This window comes from Fundulus heteroclitus, chromosome 5 (assembly GCF_011125445.2).
Source record: "Fundulus heteroclitus isolate FHET01 chromosome 5, MU-UCD_Fhet_4.1, whole genome shotgun sequence".
Taxonomy (NCBI): domain Eukaryota; kingdom Metazoa; phylum Chordata; class Actinopteri; order Cyprinodontiformes; family Fundulidae; genus Fundulus; species Fundulus heteroclitus.
This window is the reverse complement of record NC_046365.1, coordinates 22,721,845-22,744,802: the sequence shown is the minus strand read 5'-3', so window position 1 is coordinate 22,744,802 and position 22,958 is coordinate 22,721,845. Positions and strand designations below refer to the sequence as shown.

The 22,958-nt window shown below is 41.3% G+C and overlaps 2 protein-coding genes across 3 annotated transcripts; one reads left to right on the top strand and one right to left on the bottom strand.

Moving 5' to 3' along the window:
• Positions 1-4,107: 4,107 nt before the first annotated feature.
• ntan1 (N-terminal asparagine amidase) lies at positions 4,108-9,584 on the bottom strand. The gene is made up of 10 exons (XM_012870152.3): positions 9,324-9,584; positions 7,866-7,968; positions 6,724-6,789; positions 6,530-6,635; positions 6,379-6,452; positions 6,247-6,300; positions 6,115-6,168; positions 5,937-6,034; positions 5,144-5,257; positions 4,108-5,031 (listed from the first exon to the last, which is right to left on the bottom strand). Exons 1-10 carry the CDS (start codon positions 9,402-9,404, stop codon positions 4,861-4,863), a joined length of 921 nt encoding a protein of 306 aa, XP_012725606.2. The 5' UTR covers positions 9,405-9,584; the 3' UTR covers positions 4,108-4,860.
• A 239-nt stretch (positions 9,585-9,823) lies between these two features.
• si:dkey-156n14.5 (probable ATP-dependent RNA helicase DDX17) lies at positions 9,824-21,944 on the top strand. Of its 2 annotated transcripts, none has more exons than XM_036137215.1 (13): positions 9,824-10,177; positions 12,268-12,430; positions 12,555-12,651; positions 12,808-12,941; positions 13,436-13,501; positions 13,600-13,741; positions 13,822-13,982; positions 14,083-14,255; positions 14,327-14,437; positions 14,540-14,601; positions 15,627-15,686; positions 18,541-18,774; positions 20,727-21,944. In XM_036137215.1, exons 1-13 carry the CDS (start codon positions 10,119-10,121, stop codon positions 21,242-21,244), a joined length of 1,980 nt encoding a protein of 659 aa, XP_035993108.1. In that variant the 5' UTR covers positions 9,824-10,118; the 3' UTR covers positions 21,245-21,944. The 2 variants fall into 2 exon arrangements, with proteins under 2 accessions (XP_035993108.1, XP_035993109.1); XM_036137216.1 differs by lacking the exon at positions 9,824-10,177 and adding an exon at positions 11,795-11,819.
• The last annotated feature ends 1,014 nt before the right edge of the window (positions 21,945-22,958 follow it).

Here is a 22,958-nt window from a genome sequence, read left to right as displayed (position 1 = left end):
CCCTCTGCTGCGTATGCTCCTTACGTGAAAAACCTTACGTAAAGGAAACCTTACGTAAAAAAAATGGAATGGGTGGGACACGCTTCCAGGGCTTTACAGAAATTTCTCCAGTCAGTTTTCGAGTCGGGTGGGCCAAAAAGTGCAATAATCCACCAAATGCATCATTTAATAAATAAAGATATGACGATAAAATTAAGAATAGGCTATATTAAATAAAATAAAATAAAAACATTTCCACAAATATATTTGCGTCAATAATTTCTAATCATATAATTTAACGTCAAATCCTTAATATTTTTGAATCACTGCGTGTCAAAATCAAAAATATTTTACTATTATATATTTGAAGTAGTCTGTCATGAAATAACTTTAAACTGTCAAGTGACTCATCACATCAGGGTTGCCAACTGACCCTTGGGGAAAAAAAGGGACTGACTCATATTTGGAAACAAAAATATATTTAATTAAATAAATTAAATAAACGTTTGGGTAAATGTTTATAAAATCATTTCATACAAAGAAGAAAAGGCAAAAAAAAAAAAAAAAAAAAAACTTTATCATGTCAGTAGGGTGGAAGACAACAGCTGTCCACAAAGTGTCCCCTATTTATTTTTCAAAGGAGTTGGCAACCCTATATAGGCCACTGACTTAGACGGGTAAGGATGACTGATTCCATATATCCATATTAAGCTGATGTGCAGCAACACAAAACAATGAAATAATTAAAGGAAATGTTTTCATTTGATTTTAACGTACAATGTATTGCATTTTTTCCGAAATATTTCCTAGAAAACAGCCAATATGTAAAAGTAAACAATGAGAGTGAGTGAATACAGATGGTCAAGCACACTTTGACTGCATGTACCTCATTTTTTGATAAATGAGACAAAAACTCTTAAATTGTGTGATGAAATGATTACAATATTAACAATCAGAAACTTTGAAAAGAATGCTTTTTTGGGCCTAAATCCACTCCTTTAAACTTTATCTTGGAAACTCTGACAGGGGGCCTTCATATTTCATATGTCCTATTTACAGGTATTTTTCCAAGATGCATAGAAACTTCACAGCTTATACAGGTTACACTTAAAGATGCACCATGCAGTCAGTTGGCCTCAGATGACCTCAGATCTGTGAGCAGCAGGTCAAATACGCCAAAGAATAAGTGTTTTCTTTCTTTTTTAAGTATTACATTCTTTGATTCAAACAATCCCCATAAACTAAAAGACAGCCGTTTTCCCCCCTCACTGTCTGACATTAGACTAAACGTTTCCTGTTTTAGATATGATACCAACAGATTTATGAGCTAAATGGCAAAAATTTAATATTATTTTACTATTTTCTTCTTAGTTTCTTTAAAGTCAGACGTTTATTTGCTGGGAAGGTAAAGTATGGATAAAAAACCTAACCCTTAGCATACAGTAGTAGATTAGTTACAACAAAGCAATGCCTTTGGATCATAAAGCCCCGTTCTCAGTTCCATAGAAAACCTGCTGACAGAGCTAAAAAAAAACAAAAAGGTGTGTGAGAGCAGGGCAGTGAACCTGAGTTAGTTACAATAGTAGTATCAGGAGGAACGGGTCAGAACTGAAACAGACGTGTGGAAGGAAACCCAAAATGTCTGACCAAGTCATACAGTTGGAAATTCTATTTAAACAATTTAAATGTATGCAAACATCTGAATGACCTAAAAACAAAATAAGGTCAACTGAATTTAATGTCAAACAGTAAGAAACCAATGTGTATTTTCATGCAGTGTGTAAACATCTGGTCTCAAATGAAAACACACCGACCAATCATTCAACAGCATGTGCTTTGATCCTATTAACATCGTTTGAAAAAAAAAAAAAAAAAAAAAAAAAAAAAAGCACAAGTAAAGGTTGGGGAGGTAAGCTTTGATGGATAAATGGGGATAATAACTGTAATATAATTTTCTGGGAATATCAAAACTATTAGTACTCCTATCACAGAACGTGTGACACATTTTCCCCTCTTTTTGTATTATAGTCCACAGAAAACGCAAAAAAATACCCCTGAAAATCTGAATTGGTCAGGAAGAGTAGAATCTGTGCGTCTTCAAGATGCACTCAATGCTTAAAGCAGCCTACGATGTTTCAGAAAAAAAACAAATCATCAGAAGGCCGTGTCTTTAGAGTTAAACTCATATTTTTATTGCTTTCAGCCACAACGCGCCTCCCATAATTTTTTAACAGAAGATATTGATGGACATGAACATGTGAACATTTTTAAAACAAAACACATTCATCCCCAAGCGTACATCATGATCAGGAGCACACGATCAACCATAACAGACAACTATATCTGATAAGGAACATTTGAACAGAAAAATATAATCTTTTATTTTTTTAAACCTTTTAACAACATTATTTCGGACACCGTTGTTACAGCAAACAGAACACCTGTAATTAATTCACTTAGCAAAAAGTTACATTTGGTGCACTTTAGAACAGTACATATTGTTAAGGGTTTATGAATGCAGACGTGTTTTTAAATCGACTCTTCTGCTACACAGACGATTGTTAGCTGGCTTTCTGAAAGGATGATCTTACAATGACGCTGTTGGTGGTAATACCTGCGGTTCTCTTCAGAGATCCTGTGTGGTCAACGCTTCTCTCGAGGGTCGGATGTTTTGGCAGCAGAAACGGTCCATTCTCACACTGCGCTAACATAAGCCAAAACTACCACTGGAGCAAGTAGACCCAGTTTCCGTGGAATGGAAAACATGTCTCACGGTTCAGTTAAAATAAAAAACAGTTAAGGAAAAAATAAAAACAAGTTTTATGCACCACAGGAGGCGAGTTAAGGTGCGCTTGTTTTCAGGAAACGTGCCACTCATCACCAAGAGACCACAGCACGCTTCAAAGTTGTGGCAAAAAAGCCCCTCGTTTCAAAGCCTTAACAAAAGCGAGTGCAACAGGCCTCCTGCCTCCTGTTGGGCTGGAGTGTAAAACGAGGACAACGCTGAGGCAAAGTTAAACCAACGTTTATTATTATGATAACCTGACCCTAGCCAGATGAATTTCGTTCAGCTTAGCTCTGCCTAGCTCCACTCGCATCCATCTGGGACCTCTCCCATAGAGAGTGATTTCTCCAAACAACTTTATTGTCCAGCCAATCAGGACGCAGGTCTGGAGTTTCATAGATGTGACGCAGTGGAGAAGCGACCGTGACGTGAGACTGTTTTGATTTAGACAACAATGGCGGCTCGCATCGAGGAAGCAAGCATTAACATTGATGCTGCTATTTCTTCCGTGTTGTCCAATCTACCTAATATTGTTTCATTAAAAGAACATCAGAGAACGGCTCTGAAGGCTTTTGCTGGTGGAAACGATGTTTTCACCCTTCTCCCGACCGGATTTGGCAAGTTTTGTTATCCGGGGCGCGCCCGTGGCGGAGCGGTTAGCGGTTAGCATGAACCATGTTAGGAGGCCTTTAGTCCTCGACGGGTCGGCCCGGGATCGACTCCGACCTGCGGCGCTTTGCCGCCTGTCTTCCCCCCTCTTCCTGTCAGCTCACTGTCAATAAAACGCGTGCCACTAGAGCCGCAAACACATTAAAAAAAAAAGTTTTGTTTTTTCCTGCGTCGCTCTCATCAGCGTCACGGGTTAGCTTCGGTGTGAGTGGTTGAAATAGCACGTCGATAAAGGTGACAGACAAGTGGCTTATCCAATCATATGCAAAGATTTTTGATAAGGCCCAGCCTTCTGAAACGCCATTCCTATGGATCTGTTCCAGATGGATGAGTGGAGCTAGGCGGAGCGAAAGTCATCTGGCTAGGTTCAGGTTATTATTATGACCCCATGCAGCAGAATCGAGCAGATTTGCCTACGTGGATGCGTCGTATCGTCAGCAGAGCCGGTGTCCTGACGGTTCACCGTACCCATGGGAGCGGCACACCCTCCGTTAATGCGCAGGCGCTGCGATGAAACCCGCATAATTGCGCGAATGCGTTAAATTCCATTCACCATTTCAGCTTTCCTCCAACTAAGAGCGGTTCACGTGTATTATATCGCGTATCAATCACACATTACTTGATTGCATGCCTTGTGAGAAAGGTACATTGAAGGTTTTCTATCATTTTTTTTCTTTTTTAGCAAGTGGAGCCGTAACATCGTTTCATTTCCTGTTTAATCGTTCACTGTGGCTTCCATAGGGTGTCGGATCGAGTTGTTAGATCGAAAGTCAACGCGTCAAACTCTGTCAAAACAGCGGTCTCTTTCATAAACCGTATTCTCCAACGAGCACCATCAGCACCGCTTCACAAACGTATGCTGGTTTTACACCGACAGACTGACAGGGTAGGCTACACCGACAGAACACCGGGAGAGCTGACGCGCCGTGTCTTGCTAAAGCAGCTCTGATTCGTTTAGGCAGACAGACCAACATAAAGTACAGCATCACTGTGACGTGGAAGGATAATGATCTGTTTTCTAACACAGGCCAATTATTTTCTAAAACCCAGAGCAACCAAACTTCACCTAATTGATAAAGTCCTCCTATGAGTAAATGGAACCCAGTATACATGTCGCTGTTCGGTGAAGGCCTCGGAGGTTTGTTAGAGAAAACTAGAGGACTAACAGCCTCGCTAAGACCAAGGAACAAAGCAGACTTTAAAACTTTAAAGCAGGGTTAAGTTTTAACACGAAACTTGACTTTATCCACATCAGCCAGCGGCGTTGATGAAATGCTGGTTCATAACTAGGGCTCCTCTGGATAAAATACTTTTGAGTGGAGGGTAAGAAGGGGTCACAGTGTTTCCCTTGAGCTGAGGAGCTAAAATAAAAAAAATAAAAAGTCAGATACACTTGAAAGGTTCAGTTGGAGAAATGAAAAGGCCTCTTATGATTGGACAAGTCTCTCCCAGGCACCGCTCTCCGACCGGCGGTAGAGCTGTGGCTGACCCCCTGGGAACAGGCTGTCAGAGTCTGGGTGTGACAAAAGGAACTGGATGGTGGATTTCATGTGCTGGACAAAGTGTGGCGGTTCAGCCTCTGGAGACGTGGACAGGTACTACAATATGAAAGAAAAAAATAACTTTAAAGATACGTCTTTAAATCACTCATTCTCAAGACTTTGTCCCGATCACCTTCAGAGGCTCCTTACTTCCCAGATATTACATTACCTTTAAAATTGTGTCATCACTTTGTGACAACCAGAAGGCAATGTCCATGTCGGGGGTCCAGTGGCATGGTCCGATTTCAACAAGCCCACGACTTGAGTCGTAAATGCCGGCCATCTGCAAGGAACAAACAGCCGTTTTAAGAAAATTAAATCTAGCTTCGGTCCCTTTAAAATCAGACAATGGCTACAAATACAAGAACACCGGAATCATAAGACAACTACATTTACAACCGAAGTGGGTTTTTAACAATAACCTAAAAGCAAAGATGTGTCCATAAGTAATAAGCTTATAAGACTGTTAATAATCCTTGACTTATCAGAAGTTTTGTCACGTAACAACAATGCAACGTTTTTTGTTGGGATTTTATGTGACAGAACAAAACAACGTGCCGCATAATGGCATAGTGCAAGGACAATAATACAAGTTTTTATTTTTTTATATAATATATATATATATATATATATATATATATATATATATATATATATATATATATATATATATATATATATAAAAAAAAAAATCTGAAAAGGTGTTTTGTGCCTATGTATTCCACCACTCACACACACACACACACACCCTTGTTTAAAGTGCATAGTGAGGACTGTGCCTTGACTTCCATAGACTTCTATTCATCTTCAAGCATTTCCATGGCCTAACCTAATCTTTAGGGGTTTGTCTCTAAGCCTAAACCTAAACCTCTGCATGGGGGGGGGGGGGGGGGGAGTGGGGGGAAAATTGCCGTCTTTATTCTTGATTTGAGGTTGCATTTTCTTTTTTTTGCCCCGGGTACCTCTCCTCCGGTGAAGGTCCGTGCTGACCGCAGCTCCTCCGCAGGTCCTTTGTGAGGGAAGGAGGCAGGAAACACTTCCCCTGTTTTAACATTTACACCTATACGGAATCACACGACAGCGTATTACCAACACGTTCAAATCTGTTTCTTGCGTCTCTGAACCATACGCGCCACTCACCTATCCCATACACCGTCGGTCGATGGATTCCATTCACGACCGCGTCGTTCATCTCTACAACAGAACGAGTTTCATTAGAAAGAACCCTGACCTGGAAACTATGTAACAAACGACATAAAAACGGATACAAACCTGTGATGCAACATGTCTCCAGGTGAATCTCCTCCTCCAGTTTCTGGAACGCCGCTATAAAGTGAAAACGTGAGAAGTCTGAACTCTCGTCTCTGAGCAACGCGCTACAGAGAAGCTCATGGAGGAACATACCCAGTATGCTGAGGCTGAGCTTTTGAGATGTTTTTGCGTCGTCGTTAAACCCGCCAACGAGATGCAGCTCAAATCTAGAAGTGAGAAGTCAAAGACAGTCAAACCATATTGTGAACGGGAAAGTATGGACTCTACATTTGCTCCTGCACACCTTCCATCACAGACGTTACTCAGGGATGTGACGGCTTTCGTAATGAGCTGGATCTCAGACCAGGTGCTGGAGCCGTCGCAGTGAGCGAGGCAGACGGCTCCACTACCTCCAAAAGAAGAGAAAGAACTTAGCGGCTTGTGCGGACCCTTCACTTGAAGGCAGACACAGCGCGACTCCGGCGGAGGAGGCGTTACCAGTGTGTCGCAGCACGACCAAGTGGCAGGTGGTGGCATCATCCGATCCAATGACCGAAACACAGTCTGTGGAAGATTACACCAGAGCGGGAGAAACTATAAGGATCAAGTTCTAAAAAGCACACAAAACGAAAGCGCAGATCTTCAACTACAGAGAGGAAGGAGTAGGTGTGAAATCATTTCATCCATTGGTGAAGAAAATATAGTCAATAGCCCTTAAACCTCTTCACACTTTGACCACTTCCCAACTTAATGGGGGGGGGGGGGGGGGTATAATGAATAGCAATTAAAAGTTGTACAGCTAAAAATTTAAAAAAAAAAGTGTGCTGAAATTTTCTATGCAATTCAATTCTGCTGGCTCGCACTTGAGCAACCTGAAGTTCTCCTGGATTGGTGTCGAAACGTTTTCATACAAACTGAGCGAAAGTCCAGTTGCCTTCGATTTAAGCTTGTTTGCTACTTCCAATTACAGAAGATTATTTTTTGGGAAAATCAGGACTTTCTTTTGCCAATGCACCTCTTGGGTTTTCATGAGTCTTTTCCGATCCCAAAAACAGGAAATTGTTTTAGTTATAGCATGCAATGTTGAATATATGTTTAGAAAAAATATTTTGTCAAACTACTCTAAAGATAAACATCTGGATCATCTGAAAGATGATTCATTTACTTATTTTGTTTTTTTTTTTTTTTCCTAAGTTAGTCGGAAGTTACACAAGTGAAGTCAAACCTGTTTACAGCTGATGAGATTTAAATGTTTGAGCCAAAAGACAGATAGCAGTCACTTTATAGTACAATGTAGATTACAGAGCAATTGCATAAATGTATCAGACAAACAGTCTCTGAGAAGTTAAAAAGTTTGCAAATAGACATTAGCAAAATTTTAATTGTTACTTATTTGCACACTTTTTTAACTTCTCTGGGAATGTTTGTCTGATACATTTATGCAGTTGCACAGTAAAAATGTGAAAAAAAGGTTAAGGGATAGGAGCACCGTATGGTTTATTATTTGGATGATACAGGAACATGGTTTGGATTTCGCTCAGCTGGGATGTTTGTGATTTGATGCGACCATTTTCACAGAGGTCCTCTACTCAGCAATACACAGAGGAAAAGTGGATTCTGCTTCTTGTCGCTGTACTCACTGTCTGCTGGCGTCGTTGCTGCAAACTCTCTCTGCTGAACGTACAGAAGGCACTTTGGATCTACTTCAACGAGTGGCTTGGAGCGAAACGCTTTCGCATTTTCCTGTCAAACAAGATTAAACAGTTTTTTTCCCCCCAAAAAGTAAGCATCCTGAACTTAACTTATTCTAGTCACACCATGCATTTTTTTTATTTTTTTTTATTTGGATGACTCAGAAATAGATTTGTCAAAGAGAAATAGTCTTTCTTGCAATTCTATTTGATTGCTATACGTTTTCATTGTAATTTTGTTTTGGTAATTCCATATTACATCCAAAAATTACTTTTCTTGAACAATTTTAGAAAAATAACAAATAGGTATGGCTTTCCTACATATTTTTTCATGGTTAAAACGTCATGTTTTTCTCTGCTTTGATTCTGTACGTTTTTGATTTCTTTTTACCCATTTTTTAAAAGTACACGAACAGTAGTTGAGTAGCTATATACTTAATATTTTTCTGCAGCAGCTTAGCTTCAAATACAGAATCTGTTAAACCGATCTAATATAAGATTGGTGGAGATATATGATAGACGGACAGATGGCTGGATAGATTGAGCTGGAGGGTTTTTTTTCTGTCAAAATTATTTTTTCTGGGTGGAGTGTGGCATGGCGGTTAAGCAAGAGCCCCATATATGGAGGTTATTTATTTGAGGCAGCCATCCAGGATCTGGTATCCGACCTCAGAGCCTTTGCTTTGCTCATGCTACCCCTGCACTTTTCTCTCTGTGCATTTCCTGTCTGAAACACTATGAATAAAGTCCACTAGTGCCACAAAAAAGGAAAGTTTTTGCATTCTCAGTCACCTCAACCATTTCCAGTATGGGTGATTGCTGCAAAGGCATGTGTGTTTAACAGCCCTAAACTCTTGCAAGAGAAGGGATTGCTGGAAAATCCGTGACTTGCAGCTATTGGCTTTAATTCCTTAAACGGATACCTCTTTATATATATATATATATATATATATATATATATATATATATATATATATATATATATATATAATTGGTGCGATAAACAGAACTTGACTGAACTACATGGAATGCATTTACAAGGTATTTTAGGTTATGGAATTATTTAATGAATGGATAGATAACAGGATGGATAAACAGGTGCAACAGTTAAACAATATTTAAATATTTGTTCAGATCATTTGTAATTAGAAACCTTTTTCTGCATTTTCCCTTCTTTACCATATTTATCCAGACCTAGAGAATACATAAAATCGCTTGAAAACTGATAATAAAACCAGCCAAGCATCTCAATATCTCAAAGAGGCGTTTTGTATATGATCACTTATTTTTAATGGTGCCATGCAAACATTGTCTGTTAGTGTCAAAACAGTTTCATTATAGAGGCGGCAGTAATGTAAGTGTGACCATCAACACCTTGAGTCATGAGCAGGTGGGGAAGAAACAAACCTGTAAATGTGGGTATCTGCCGAACACTTCCGCTGTGGTTCTGAAGCGATCAGTTGCTCTGTCCTGAATAAACAAAGGCATGTCCTTCAACCCGATCTGTCCCAAACCAGCTCAGCAGTGTGCTACAAAAACTTCAAAACGACAGAGTTCATTATAGAATAGAACTTCCTGGAATGCTCTTCTTCTTTTTAATGTGCCGTATCGGGTGTTAATTATTAGCCGTGGCATTATCGCCACCTACTGGCTGCTTATAATATTGTTATGTTTGTTTTTTCCTTTAGATGTGTACAATTTAATTATGTTTAATGAAAGAAATTTTCAGACAAAGTTAGGATGATTTTATTCATGTCGTATATTGCTCACATGCTGCTTTTGAGCCACAGAAGAGGGCCGGATACCGAGATTTACTTTGAAGCGCCGACGTTTTCACGGAGCGCGATTCTCCATTGTTACTTGGTGGAATTGCGTACGTCCGGGCGTTTGTTTTGAAGCGGCGCTACGCAGTTTTACCAGCTGCCAAGGCCGAAGCCGTCGGTTGTCTTTTCGCTGGGAGGAAACGAGCAAGGCGACTGTCAGCTAGCTACGTGACCTCCGTATGCGTTGCTTAACAATTGCCATGTTAATCGTCTTCATCTTCTTGCGGTAGCAAACAGTAAACACGTCATTGGTTTTGCACTCCCTCGGTTTTTTTTGCGCTTCTTTTTCCGTTTGTGTCGTCGAGCCGAACGCGGCTAACCCGTCGTCCTACTAGCTAGCTTGTTATCTACAAAAGGGGCCAACACAGCTTGGTCGAAAATGAGAGGGGGATCCTCGTACGGAGACAGGGACAGGGACAGAGATCGTGGACGAGACAGGTACGTAGTTTAGATTTCGCCAAAAAAATAAAGCTAAACAAAAAACGTGTTGACAAATGTGTGACTGGAGTAAAGCAACACACAAAACAAAAGCGAACGCCTCCAGTTAATGTTTACGTCCCCAGCAAAATGGCCGCTCTGTGGATAAACAAAGCTGGATTCGGTGAAGCTAAAAGCTACTATTAACACCAAGGGGCGTAAATGATCCCAAGAAAGCGCTTGTTGAGCACAAGCAAGTAATCAAATTTGTCCCGACGGTGTTTTTATTTTTTATTTTGTTATTGCACGTCTGGTTTGTAAACCAATTGCCTTAGACGCCAGCTTGCATGGGAATACTCGTGTTTTGATTTAGGTAATCGTAATTTTTGAAGAAATTGCAAGTAGCCTGTGCTTTGTGCGTGATATATGTTTTTATTATTATTTTTTTTTTGGCGTCTGCAGCCGCTTATCTACTTCTACTCCTTCACTATCTGAAATTTTACAGCCACCCCTCCATGGGGCCCGCTGAGGACAAATGCTGTCAAGACACTTGAGACGCGTCAGACGGGCCCAGTTTACATTCAATAAACCTGCAATTCAGTTGAATTGATTGTTGTGGTTTCACTCATTAACAGTCTGGACTTTATACAATTAAATTAAATACAGTTTTATTTACATAGCCCATTTGTTGTGACTTTTTTTGGTCAAAAAGTTAATTGTCTATATTAAAGTACAGTCAAATGTGTCCGTTATATTGTACCTTTATGTTTAATTTTGAATCATTCTGGTCACACACGCACGTACAAATACTATTATTTGTACTTGATTTTGAAATGTGTTGAATGCCATTTAGGGCTGCTTTTGGAAAGAGGGATGTTTCGTAAAATGAACATAATTATCCTCTCTGGTCCTGCGGGGATTACGCAACACCAGCGAGTGTTTTGTCAGGGGCTTCCTCAGGTCATCTGCAACACAGACCACCGCAGGAGATCCGTTCTGCCTGCAGCGATAACCGTCCATAACCGCTGTTTAAATTAAGACGTGTGGATTGAGGGTTGCTCGGTTATCTAATTCCTCTTGTTGGATCGTTGGGAGTTGGAATTTAATTTCAGTTCTTAGGAATGTAATGCAGGCTGTTTGGGGGCCCAGGTGGTGTACCCAGGCCCCAAAACATTAGTAAGGCTGAATTTATTCTATCGATTTAATTTTGAATTTGCTTTTTATGAAGATTTAATATTTGGAAAATCAATTTTTTTTATTTATTTATTTTTTTTTTTTTTTTGCTAATGCTCCCCTTGGGCTTCCATGTAACTTTGCAAAGCTTTGCATCAGCTCTTAAAGAGGAAATTGTTTTGGTAAAAAACGATGCAATGTTGAATATGTGTTTAAGAAAATATATTGTGGAAATACTCTAAAGAGGGAACATTTTACTGTCAGATGAGGCACCTTAATTTATTCATTAATTAAAGTTTGAAGTTAAGTAAAGAATTTTTTTTAGTATACTCAAACTAGCTGATTGTGTTAATAACCTAGAAGCAAACTTTTCTTTTTTTTTTTTCATTGTTTACAATCTACCATCTTGTATGGTAAGCATGTTTCCCAGCTTGTATTTAACTGTGCTCTGAATTTAGGTCAACTCTCAGGCAACATAATTGGAAAAAAAGTAGGTTTAAAAAATGTGTTTTTACAAACAGTAGAGCTATTTTGTTTTATGCTCTCCACTGAAAAGACACAAATTGCAAACACGTTTTATATTCTGTTTTTGTTAAATAACTAGGCCTGAGGGGGAAACAAAGATGACTGTAACCTATTTATTTATTTTTTCTGATGAAAAATCTTTACTTGTGCCCCGATAAACCCTTTCAAGGGTCAGATTTTGATTCTTTGATGTTCAGTAGAACAAAGCATTCACTCAAAACTCACTTTTGAGACGCTGGTTAAAAACACTTATGATTTTAAGTCCTAGTTCTGGAGGGTTATGTGCTTTACTTATAGATTTAAAGCGATGGGTAATGGGCTTGAGCAAATAAAGGACCTCTATAAAGTTAATCTGTGGAATAATTAGCTTACATCTCAGTTTCCCCTTACGTCTTGATGCATTTGTCTATAAGGCCACGGTTTGGAGGGGGCATGGGTGGCCGCGGCGGACCCCCGCCTATGAAGTTTGGAAATCCTGGGGAGCGTCTGCGCAAAAAGAGGTGGAACCTCGATGAGCTGCCAAAATTCGAAAAGAACTTCTACACCGAGCATGTTGAAGTCCAGCACATGGGTCAGGTACGTTTCTTCATTTATTTTTTTCTTGCTCGCATCATCATTAAACCCCAAAACATCTATAATAAGCTGATTGTAATTTGTGTGTGTGTGTTTTTGTGTGTCTCTTCGTTGTTTCCGTATCCAGTTTGAGGTGGAGGAGTTTCGCAGGAAGAAGGAGATCACCATCAGAGGCTCTGGCTGTCCCAAACCCGTCACCGCTTTCCACCACGCTCAGTTTCCTCGTGAGTTGGTTGCGTTTTGCTCAGGCTTTCGTTCGAATGTAAAAAAAACAACAAAATCTCATTTTAGTTAGACGCCGCGCACAAACCAGCAGCATCTTTTTGTGAGACGGAGATTTCAGCCGTCGAGTTAAATCGTCTCCTGCCTCCGCCCTGCAGAGTACGTGATAGATGTCCTGGTGCAGCAGAACTTCAAGGAGCCCACGGCCATCCAAGCTCAAGGTTTCCCCGTGGCCTTGAGCGGCAAAGACATGGTGGGAATCGCACAGACCGGGTCTGGAAAAACTCTGGCGGTGAGGAGTTCTCTCCACCATCCTGTCAATAGCATATTTAAATCTAGATTTTTTTTTTTTTTTTTTTTTTGAAATTGGTCTCCAGTCACTGGAAATCTGACTGGAATATCAAAAAAATTTGTAAAAGAGACAACTTAAAGTAAAGCGTGGTGTATCATAAGTATAACTATGATACACCATAACTATATTTGAGGGAGTGGTGGCCTAGTGGTTAGAGCACAGAGCTTCAGTCCCAGAGGTTCTGAGTTCAACTCCCACAAGCTGCCATTCTGGGTCCCTGAGCAAGACCCTTAACCCCCAGTTGCTCCCCAGGCGCCGCACTGTGGCAGCCCACTGCTCCCCAAGGGGATGTGTTAAGATGCAGAAGTGAATTTCTCCATTGTGAGATCAATAAAGTTCAATTATTATTATTATTATTATTATTTTAGGTTTGGAATCAAGAGATTTTGGAAACAGAGTTTTTAACCACTTATTGCTTCTATTTGTCCTTGCAGTATCTCCTTCCAGCTATTGTACATATTAACCACCAGCCCTATCTGGAGAGAGGGGATGGTCCTATAGTGAGTGGAAATTTACATAACCTTAAAATAAAGAGTCAAATTTAAAGGTTTCATACACAGAGTTCCTGTATCTTATTCCTTCCTCCCTCTGTTTTCAGTGTCTGGTCCTTGCACCGACCAGAGAGCTGGCCCAGCAGGTTCAGCAGGTCGCCTACGACTACGGCAAGTCGTCCCGGATCAAAAGCACCTGCGTTTACGGCGGCGCGCCTAAAGGGCCGCAGATCCGGGACCTCGAGAGGGGTAGGTGTGGTACGGTTGGTTGCTGCCGTGGGTAAAGTTTGATCGTTTTTGACGTGCGGGCTGATCGCGTCTGACTGTAGGGGTGGAGATCTGCATCGCCACGCCCGGTCGCCTCATTGACTTCCTGGAGGCGGGGAAGACCAACCTGCGCCGCTGCACCTACTTAGTCCTGGACGAGGCCGACCGCATGCTGGACATGGGCTTTGAGCCGCAGATTCGCAAGATTGTTGAACAAATCAGAGTAAGGCCGCCGTCTTTGCTGTTTTTTTTAGATGACCGTCGATAAGTGAGCGCGTCGAGGTGCTTTTTAAACATTCATGTCAACCTGCCGCCTCTTTCAGCCGGACAGACAGACCCTGATGTGGAGCGCCACGTGGCCAAAAGAGGTTCGGCAGCTCGCCGAGGACTTCTTGCGGGAGTACATCCAGATTAACATCGGCGCTCTGGAGCTCAGCGCCAACCACAACATTCTTCAGATAGTCGACGTCTGCATGGAGAATGAAAAGGACAACAAGTAAGACGGAGCGGGATTAAATGCGCCTGCTTTTGTCCGTTGCCGCGATCTAAAAGCTTCTCTGCGTTCAGACTCATTCAGCTGATGGAGGAGATAATGGCCGAGAAGGAGAACAAAACCATCATCTTCGTGGAGACCAAAAAACGATGCGACGACTTAACTCGGAGGATGCGGCGCGACGGGTGAGGAGGAATTATTTGACTCCTTGCAATCGGCCACAGTCACAGGGTAGAAAGCTTTCAGCGCGTGCATTTAAACTCCACCAATGTGGCTTTGTTATGCAGGTGGCCGGCCATGTGTATCCATGGAGACAAGAGCCAGCCAGAGAGAGACTGGGTGCTCACTGGTAAGAAGACGTCCCCAGCAGCGTTGTCCCTTCAGGTTTTAGACATCTGAGTGAGTCGGTGTCTCGACAGGTCAGATTTCCAATCAGAGAGTATTAAGATCAACTTAACCCACACAGTCTTCAAAATAGATGAATTTAAATATCTTTCAGCGTTGAATGCGTGAGAAAATGGACAAATATCTGTAGCTCCTGTAGGGCTGGGTGACTATGGACCAAAAACAGTATCTCAATATGTTTAGGCTGAATGGCCTAAAAGTTTTTCTTTTCATAAAGTAATCAGAAAAGGGCATCTCTAAATCAAAGCTTTATCCCAAATGTCTCACAGACACATTTTTTTAACAAACAGCTGTAGATAAATGTGAGAAACAGCTAAAAAAAAATACCTTACTGGAATACATAAAAGTATAATTGTAATTCAACACAGACCATCTGGATATAAACACTAGAGTCTCATCTTATATCTCTTTTTTTTTTTTTTTTTTCAATATTTTTAAGACCTTGATAAATTGCCAAGCCTTCTTTTCCGTATCCCAATTCTCTAAAAGTTATCTCCATCTGTCCGTCAGTAATAGCATGTTTTAATTTGCTCGTTATCCATCTGTCACCATCAATCAATCCATCGTTTAAAACATTTATAGTGATCTTTCTATTTTTACACTTTTTAAATGTCCTTAAGGGAAACTATAAAAGTATTTCATTCTGACATGTTGAATTAGGAGCCCTATTTTAAGTATATTACCTTTTACTGGTTAGAGGAGGAAAAACCATAGATCCAGAGTGCACTTACTGCAATATACTTAAAAAAACACACATCCTAAAGTAATAATTAATTTATCACTTAGAGAAAAACAAAAAGTCACATTCATTCACAGCTAAAATAATTAACTCTTAAACCATATTTGAACCATTTTTTTAAATCCATTCCCTGGAGACGTTTATTTGAAGCTTCGGCTACTTTTGTTCATCAACTATTTAGCAGCTTTCTTCTCTTAGCTGACGTCTTTTCCTTCGGTTTGACTCCACAGAGTTCAGGAGCGGCAAGGCCCCCATCCTGATAGCGACGGACGTGGCGTCTCGGGGTCTGGGTATGTCCATGATCACATTGTCTACATCATAAGATTTCTGGTCTGAGCGTCTTTTTTTTTTTTTTTTTTTTTTTTTTCATCTAATTTGTTCCTCCAATAATAATAATAATAATAATAATAATATTAATGTATGACAACCATAATCACTGTTAATGCACTGAGTTAAATTAAGCAGGTGGTAAGTATGATTAGGTCGGTAAAACGACTCCTGTAGCTTATTAATGAGTCATTTTTGACAAAATAAGAGAAGTCGTGTTTGCTTTTGAATTAGTTTGTTAGGTTTAACGTTGGTAAAATTGGATTTTTCTTGATTTTTTTATATAAAAAAAAACGTGAAACAACTTGAAAGTCCAGGTGTCAGGCAGATGTGTGAAAAATGCACAGAAGATAAAACCAGATTGGGTCTAAATATGACCTCCTGAGCGGGTCAGCGCACATCCAGGGTTCTGCTCAGGCTTCAAGCCTTTTCCGACCCAGCCGGTTCATAGTCTGTTTCTTGTTACCGCAGTGAAAAAGCTTCCTTCATGCGGGGCTCTTTGGCACGCTGCCTGAAAAGGAGGGGTGCGTGGGCCACGACGCCCTGCGCACCTTTCCTCACGTCTCCTAGTGTGGCGTCAGGAAAAAATGCTTTGATGCTGCTCATGTCTCAGTTGTTTTTTTTATTTTATTTTTTTAGAGATCTCTGAACGCTCACTTTCAGGACAGCAGTAGTAGGTTTTAAAGTAGGGCTGAACGATTTTGGAAAATAATCTAATTGCGATTTTTTTTTTCTTAATATTGCGATTTAATGCGATTTTTTTTTTTTAAATTTTTTTTTCAGTTTAATTTATCGTGTCTTTTTAAACATATACAAACAGCAAATAATTTTGTTTCCTCGCTGTGCAGACTAGGTGCTAAAAGACCCACAGCATCTAAACTCAGAAATTATTGTGTTCTGCCTACAATATATTTCAACCAAAATTGCAATTTTGACTTTTCTCTGCATTAACCACAAGCAACAAAAATGGCGTCTAAATAAAGACGTTTGTAAACAAGGGCTATTCAAAACAAGAACTTTTAATGTTTCTATTAATCAGAATATTATTCAAGAGAACAGCTTTTAGTTGATTTGGACATCAATCCTTGTTGAACACAAAGTCCAACCAACAAACAAGTCTATGTATTAAACTGATTGACCTGTACTTGATGCTATGTATGATTATATAAACTCTAAAACAAGTAATAAAATTAGATTATCTCATTGCTGCAACTGTCTTCCCTTCCATGTGGAGCAAACCCACTTTAAACATTTTACCAACACCTAATAGACGCGTCTAATTCCCTGATTGTTACATAGCCAAAAATTGCAGACTCTGCGATTTGGAAATTGCGTTTTTTTTAAATTGCGGTTATATTGAAAATGCGATTAATTGTTCAGCCCTATTTTAAAGGAAGAAAGGAGGGGGAAAAAACGCAGTTTGACATCTTGATCTTTCTGTAGGGTGTTCTGAGAAGGGGGGAAAAGTAGAGTTTTGTATCTTTTGCCAAATTTCGATGACTTTATCCTTGTTTTCTTCTCCCCTCTTCTCCTCTCAGGGTTTGGCAGCACACGGCAGCTGTAACAGTCTGCGCTGCTGTCTCTGCCCCCCTCAGTCACAGTATAAAAGGCACGCTTTGTGAGCTTTAGCGGGATTAAAGCCCCTATTACTCTCCTGAGCTAAAAAAAAAAAAAGAGAAAAGAGAGACCCCGCCCCGTCCCATTAATGTCAGTTTGCAAATCCAACGAGCCTTCCTTGGGAGCATCCTGAGGTTCCTGTATGTCTGCCCGTCGGTCCCAAAAAAAAAGCAGACAGACAGGGGAGAGAGAATTAGACGGGCTCGTCTGGATCCAGTCCTGGCCAGGGTCTGAGGAGGGTTCCCCGCAACGCGACGAGAGAGCAACAGAACCAGCCATTGGGTGTGTGTGTGTGTGTGTGTGTGTGTGTGTGTGTGTGTGTGTGTGTGTGTGTGTGTGTGTGTGTGTGCGCGGTGGGGTGTGTCCTTTGGGTTTAACGGTTCTGCTCCCGTCTGACGTTGCTGGAGTGAGCAGAAGGTGAGGGAGGAACCCAGTCTCCCTCTCCCTCAGCCCTTCCCTGTGAACCAGGACTGATCAGGGGGAACTGTGACAACCTTTGTAAAAACAACTTGCAGGGGGTAAGTACCGCAACACCCCTTTACCTTAACTCCTTCACGGCTCACCCTACAGTCAGCTTCTGCCTTTGTGATCATATATATATATATATAAAAAAAACAAACAGCAACCCAGAATCATAATGCAGTAATCATAGCACACTATTATATCTGTGTAATAGACGATTAAAATGGCTTCCCTCTCGTGATGGAGGGGAGATGGGAGACTTATTGATCAGCAGTGCTGTCAGAGCCCCACGTCTTCTGTAATGAGAAACAGACTTTTTTTTTTTTTTTTTTTTTTTTTTACCTTCCACCCTGTTTGGCCGGTTAACAAAGAGTCCTCTGCAAACCACAGAGGCCTAAAAACGGGTTCTATCACATGCCGGTGCTCCCTATCAAATCAAGTGAGTACACAGCATTGAAAGGCATGTTGAATAGTAAAGCTGTTTTCACTGAAAATGAGTCTTGGGATGTGCGGATTGTTGCACGGTGTCTGATAAAGCAGGTGAGTGCCTCCCATTTGTTTTCAAAGTGAAATAGGTCATTGCATTCATACATGACTGCAGCCCTTCACATGCATAAAGCTCCCAGCTTACCTTAAATCAGACCCCCCCCTGCCCCGCCCCCCCTGTTCTCTCAAAGCCTTTTTCCCCCTTCTTGAATTGTTCAAAATGCTAAAAGTCTTTCGCTGTCTATCCCAAAGACGTGGAAGACGTGAAGTTCGTCATCAACTATGACTATCCCAGCTCCTCTGAGGATTATGTCCACCGTATCGGCCGCACGGCCCGCAGCACCAATAAGGGCACAGCCTACACCTTCTTCACCCCGGGGAACCTGCGGCAGGCCAGAGACCTGGTGCGGGTCCTGGAGGAGGCCCGGCAGGCCATAAACCCCAAGCTGCTTCAGCTCGTGGACTCCAGCCGCGGAGGCGGAGGAGGTAGGAGGAGCCATGTTGTTGACAAATGTGCATTGATTTGACTTCTGTGTTAATTTGCTCTGACATGATGGCATAAGAGTTTTGGGGTGTGAGTTATGCGTTTAAACAGTCGTCAGCAATTTCTAAAAACAAGAACTAGCTGCAAAGGCTTGATTCTGCTTTATCCATTTCAAGACCAGTTTTCATGTATATTTGAGATCACTTCACTGCAAAAACAGTTCTAAAAATAAGTAATATTTTCTTAAAATGAGTGTATCTGTCCTTGATTTGAACAGGTAAATAAGATGATCTGCCAATGGAATAAGATTTTTGCACTTAAAATAGGAACAAATTATCTCCATCTTATTTAAAGTGCGAGATATCTAATTATCTTATTTTAGGGGTCAAAATACTCATTCCATCGGCAGATGATAATATTTACCTGCTCAAATCAAGGACAAAAACAAAAATTTTAAGAACATTTTACTCATTTTTAGATCCGTTTTTGCAGTGTTCTCCCGTTTAAACTCCCAACTGTGTCGGCGTCTCAACCATCTAATCCATTTAATATAAAGTTAAAGAATTTGGAGCTAGCACTCCTAGTTACTATTACACCCACCACTGGAGGCTAAAGCCTGGTTTATGCTTGACGCATCCACGAGGTCTGCGTGTCCGTATTACAAAAAACATAAAGTTTATGCTCCGTGCCACTAGGAATACTACTAATAGTCCCGTGAGCGGAAATACACGGCGGACGAGCAAGCGCTCCTGGCAGAGGTTCCGAAATATAGACATGTTTCTGATTTGGCCCATAAAGATCACGGTGATCAACTAACAAATCGCTCTTGGAAGAAAAGAAGTAGCTTTAAAATGTTGGGAACAACTGTGTCTTCTATTCCTATGTGTATTTGGGTGTGATACGCTTGGCATAAGAGCACAACGCCGCCCTCTAGAGCCTTGGAGAATAATGCTACTTCAGAGGAAAAGCCGCACGGAGCGTAAATGCTGCAGAAGTTGTGTCCGCACATCTCATTCAAGCATAAACCTGCCTTAAGGGACCCCCAGCCATGATGCTGCCTCCACCGTACCTAAAAGTCGGCGCAGTGGATTTTAAAGCCTGACATTGACTCCTCCAAACATTTATCTCATAGTCGTGGCCAAAAAAACGCTCGATCTTTGTTTCGCCTACCGATGACAACCTTTCCAGAAGACGTTTGGCTTGTATATGTTGAGCAGCTTTACATTTCAGTCGTGAAAGGTGCCAGGTCTGGAGCAGCGGCTTCTTTCTGGGTCGTATCCTCTTAGTCCACCTTAGCATTAACCTATAGACAGTGCCACTGGTGTAGAGGTTTATTATAATGGGCTTCTAGGTTATTCTCACTGGGTTGTTTTCTTTCAAGTTTGCTGAAGTTTCAACCATCAGTCCGATGGTTGAAACTTCAGCAAAGAACAAGGATCCAAAAACGCTTCAGAAGCTGGTTTTGGAGGAAATAAAGCAGGCAAACATCAAGCTTCTAGAATGTCTTTAAAATGTATAGATTGGTCCTAAAGCCTGGTTTTTGACAGGTAATTGATTTTAAATAGGCTATGTCGTCTCTGATGGGATGATTGGTGAAATATCCGGCCTGAATTAAGTCAGGATTTTGATGATGATGGTATCTCAACAGCTTGCTAAAGGACTTCTCTACATATTATCATCAGGGTTGTATGCGGATATTAGAGCCTGTATGTGTCATTTTGATTCTGTTTGAGTTTAAAGAAAAAAAAATTACTGCAAATTTAAACTTAGGAACCAAATTATTCTTTTTTTTTTTTTTTTTTTACAGTCCTTGAATTGTAATTCAATCTGTAAAAGAGCAGTTCAAACGCATCAATAAGATCCCCAAAATAACCACGTTCATGTAATTGAGTGGATGCAAATTTTTGGCCAAAGATCAACAGCTCGTTTTAAACGTTTTTATTTTTATATGCAGGTGGCAGAATGCGATACCGTGGCGGCAGCTCCAACAACCCTAACCTGATGTATCAGGATGAGTGCGATCGCCGCATGCGCTCCGGCGGAGGAGGCGGCGGCGGCAGCAAAGACAGCCGCGGGGGCTTCAACCGCGACGGACGCAACAACCGCGAAGAGGAGCGCTCTTCGTCGTCCTCCTACAGAGACAGGAACCGGGACAACAGGAACAACAACAACTACAACTCGGGCTCCGATCAGTACCAGAACTACAACAACAACAACGGGGGGTACAACTCTCGCGGCGCCGGAGGCCAGTCGGCCGGCGGCGCCCAGGATCAAGCCAACCAGCAGCAGAGTCAGTTCGGCCAGGGTCCTCCTCCCCCCCCGCAGCCGACGGGGGCCCCGCAGCCGCTGATGGCGCAGCAGTTCCCCCCGCCGCCGCAGCCCCCACTCATGGGCTTCATGGCGCAGCCGCCCTACCCTCCCTTCCCCAATGCGCCCCCGCCTCCCCCAGGCCAGCAACTCCCCCGAAAGTAGTCACAATAAACATTTACTGAGTTAATTTGTTCAACTGCGTGTTAGTAGCCGTCTTTACTGTCGTGGTCTCCGGCACCCAGGAGTGTAAACAGTGTTTTATCCAAGGAGGTGAGGCCCTGTGCCGTATTTTTCGGGCCTTAAGGCGCACCATCGATTTTTGAGAAGATTTAAGGGATTTTTTTAAGTGCGCCTTATAGTCCGAAAAATACGGTATGTTTTTACATGTGAAAATTTAAGCATCGAATGAGCAATTAAAACACCTGAATAATAAAACTACCCAACCGCGTGTTGAATTGGAGGAAAAAAGGGCGTTTTACTCTTGTTTCTTTTGTTTCACCCGCTCCAGAGTCCATCCAAGAAATCTGAGCCGAGACGTTCTTGGAAAAGAAAATGATGTTCAGAGGATCACATTCCAATCACTTCCTTGATCTTTGTGCTTATTCAACCAGCTTTTTGTTAATAACTTTTAATTTTGGCTTCGCCCGTTTTAATAATGGCCCTTAGATTACTTTTCTCTTACCTTTTATAATCTACTGTGTTAGATTTAGACACATCCAGTCGTGCATGCCTCCACATTCTTTGTGTACCGAGTCAGAAAGTAGTGTTTTATTGAGCTTTGTTAACTAAAAAATATATTTGCTTGTTTTCTCAGCTATGCTCTTTTTACAGTGTTTTCCTAAATAAATAAATGAAATAAAATGTCTTGTTTTGCTAATTATTCTGAAGTCACACCAGGTAACTTAACAGTTGTGTCCAAAATAATACCGGTCCCACATCACTAGCTAGATAAATCGCCGTTTTTAAGAATTTCAACTTCTGCACGGCAAGTAAGTTTCCAGGAGGTTCAGTAAAGGTTATAGAAAACCAACAGGGCGTGACATGTTTGCTGCTGCTCCTGTGAAACTGATTCATTTACTGAAAGGGACATGTTAAAAAAACAGTGCCTACTTCAGTGAGTGAGGTGATTAAGAAATCAATAACAGAGGGGAAAACCTTTAAAGAAGTACAGAAAATGATGAAAATGACATCAAACGCTTTAAAATAGCAGCCAAAACCAGAAAGGCGAGGTAGAAAACGACTGTACAAATGGGTCGTAGAATAACTAAAACGGCAAAGGCTCGGCCAGTGATCAGCTCCAGGAGGATCAGAGGAGATCTAAGATTGGCTGTGAGTGCTGTAACAATCAGATGTCGTCTATGTGAAGCCAATCTCCTATTGTTTAAAAAATAAAAACTACATGTGCTGAAGCGGTTACAATTTGCCAAAGAACACATTGATATTTTCTGCACTGATGAGAGTAAGATTGTTCTTTTTGGGTTTAAGGGTCACTGACAGTTTGTCAGACATCCTGCAAACACTGAATTGGAACCACAGCACACCGTGGAGACGGTGAAGCACGGTGGTGTAAGCATCCTGATATGGGGATGTTTTTCTTATACCATGGTGCTGGTCCTGTTAATGGCATACCAGGGATCGTGGATCAGTTTGAGAGCATCAGAATACTGGAAGACGTCATGTTTTGCGGTAAGCTGAAGAGGAGACGCCCTTGAAACGGACGTTTCAACAAGACGGTGACCCCAAACGCACCAGCAAGCGAGCAAAAAATCATGCTTCCAGGCAGAATTCAAGTAATGGAGTGCATGGCCGGCACAATCCTGGATATTAATCCCAGAGAAAACGCGTGGGCATTAAAAAAAATGAGGCTCATGAGGCA

Bases quoted from the DNA above. Each gene is read 5' to 3' on its own strand.
- ntan1 (XM_012870152.3), bottom strand. From the start codon at position 9,404: ATGCCTTTGTTTATTCAGGACAGAGCAACTGATCGCTTCAGAACCACA. The intron at 6,636-6,723 runs GTAACGCCTCCT...CTTCTTTTGGAG, and splicing joins GGTCGTGCTGCGACACACTG to GTAGTGGAGCCGTCTGCCTC. The intron at 6,169-6,246 runs GTTTGTATCCGT...GTTCTGTTGTAG, and splicing joins GGAGACATGTTGCATCACAG to AGATGAACGACGCGGTCGTG.
- si:dkey-156n14.5 (XM_036137215.1), top strand. From the start codon at position 10,119: ATGAGAGGGGGATCCTCGTACGGAGACAGGGACAGGGACAGAGATCGT. The intron at 12,652-12,807 runs GTGAGTTGGTTG...TCCGCCCTGCAG, and splicing joins CCACCACGCTCAGTTTCCTC to AGTACGTGATAGATGTCCTG. The intron at 15,687-18,540 runs GTATGTCCATGA...TCTATCCCAAAG, and splicing joins CGTGGCGTCTCGGGGTCTGG to ACGTGGAAGACGTGAAGTTC.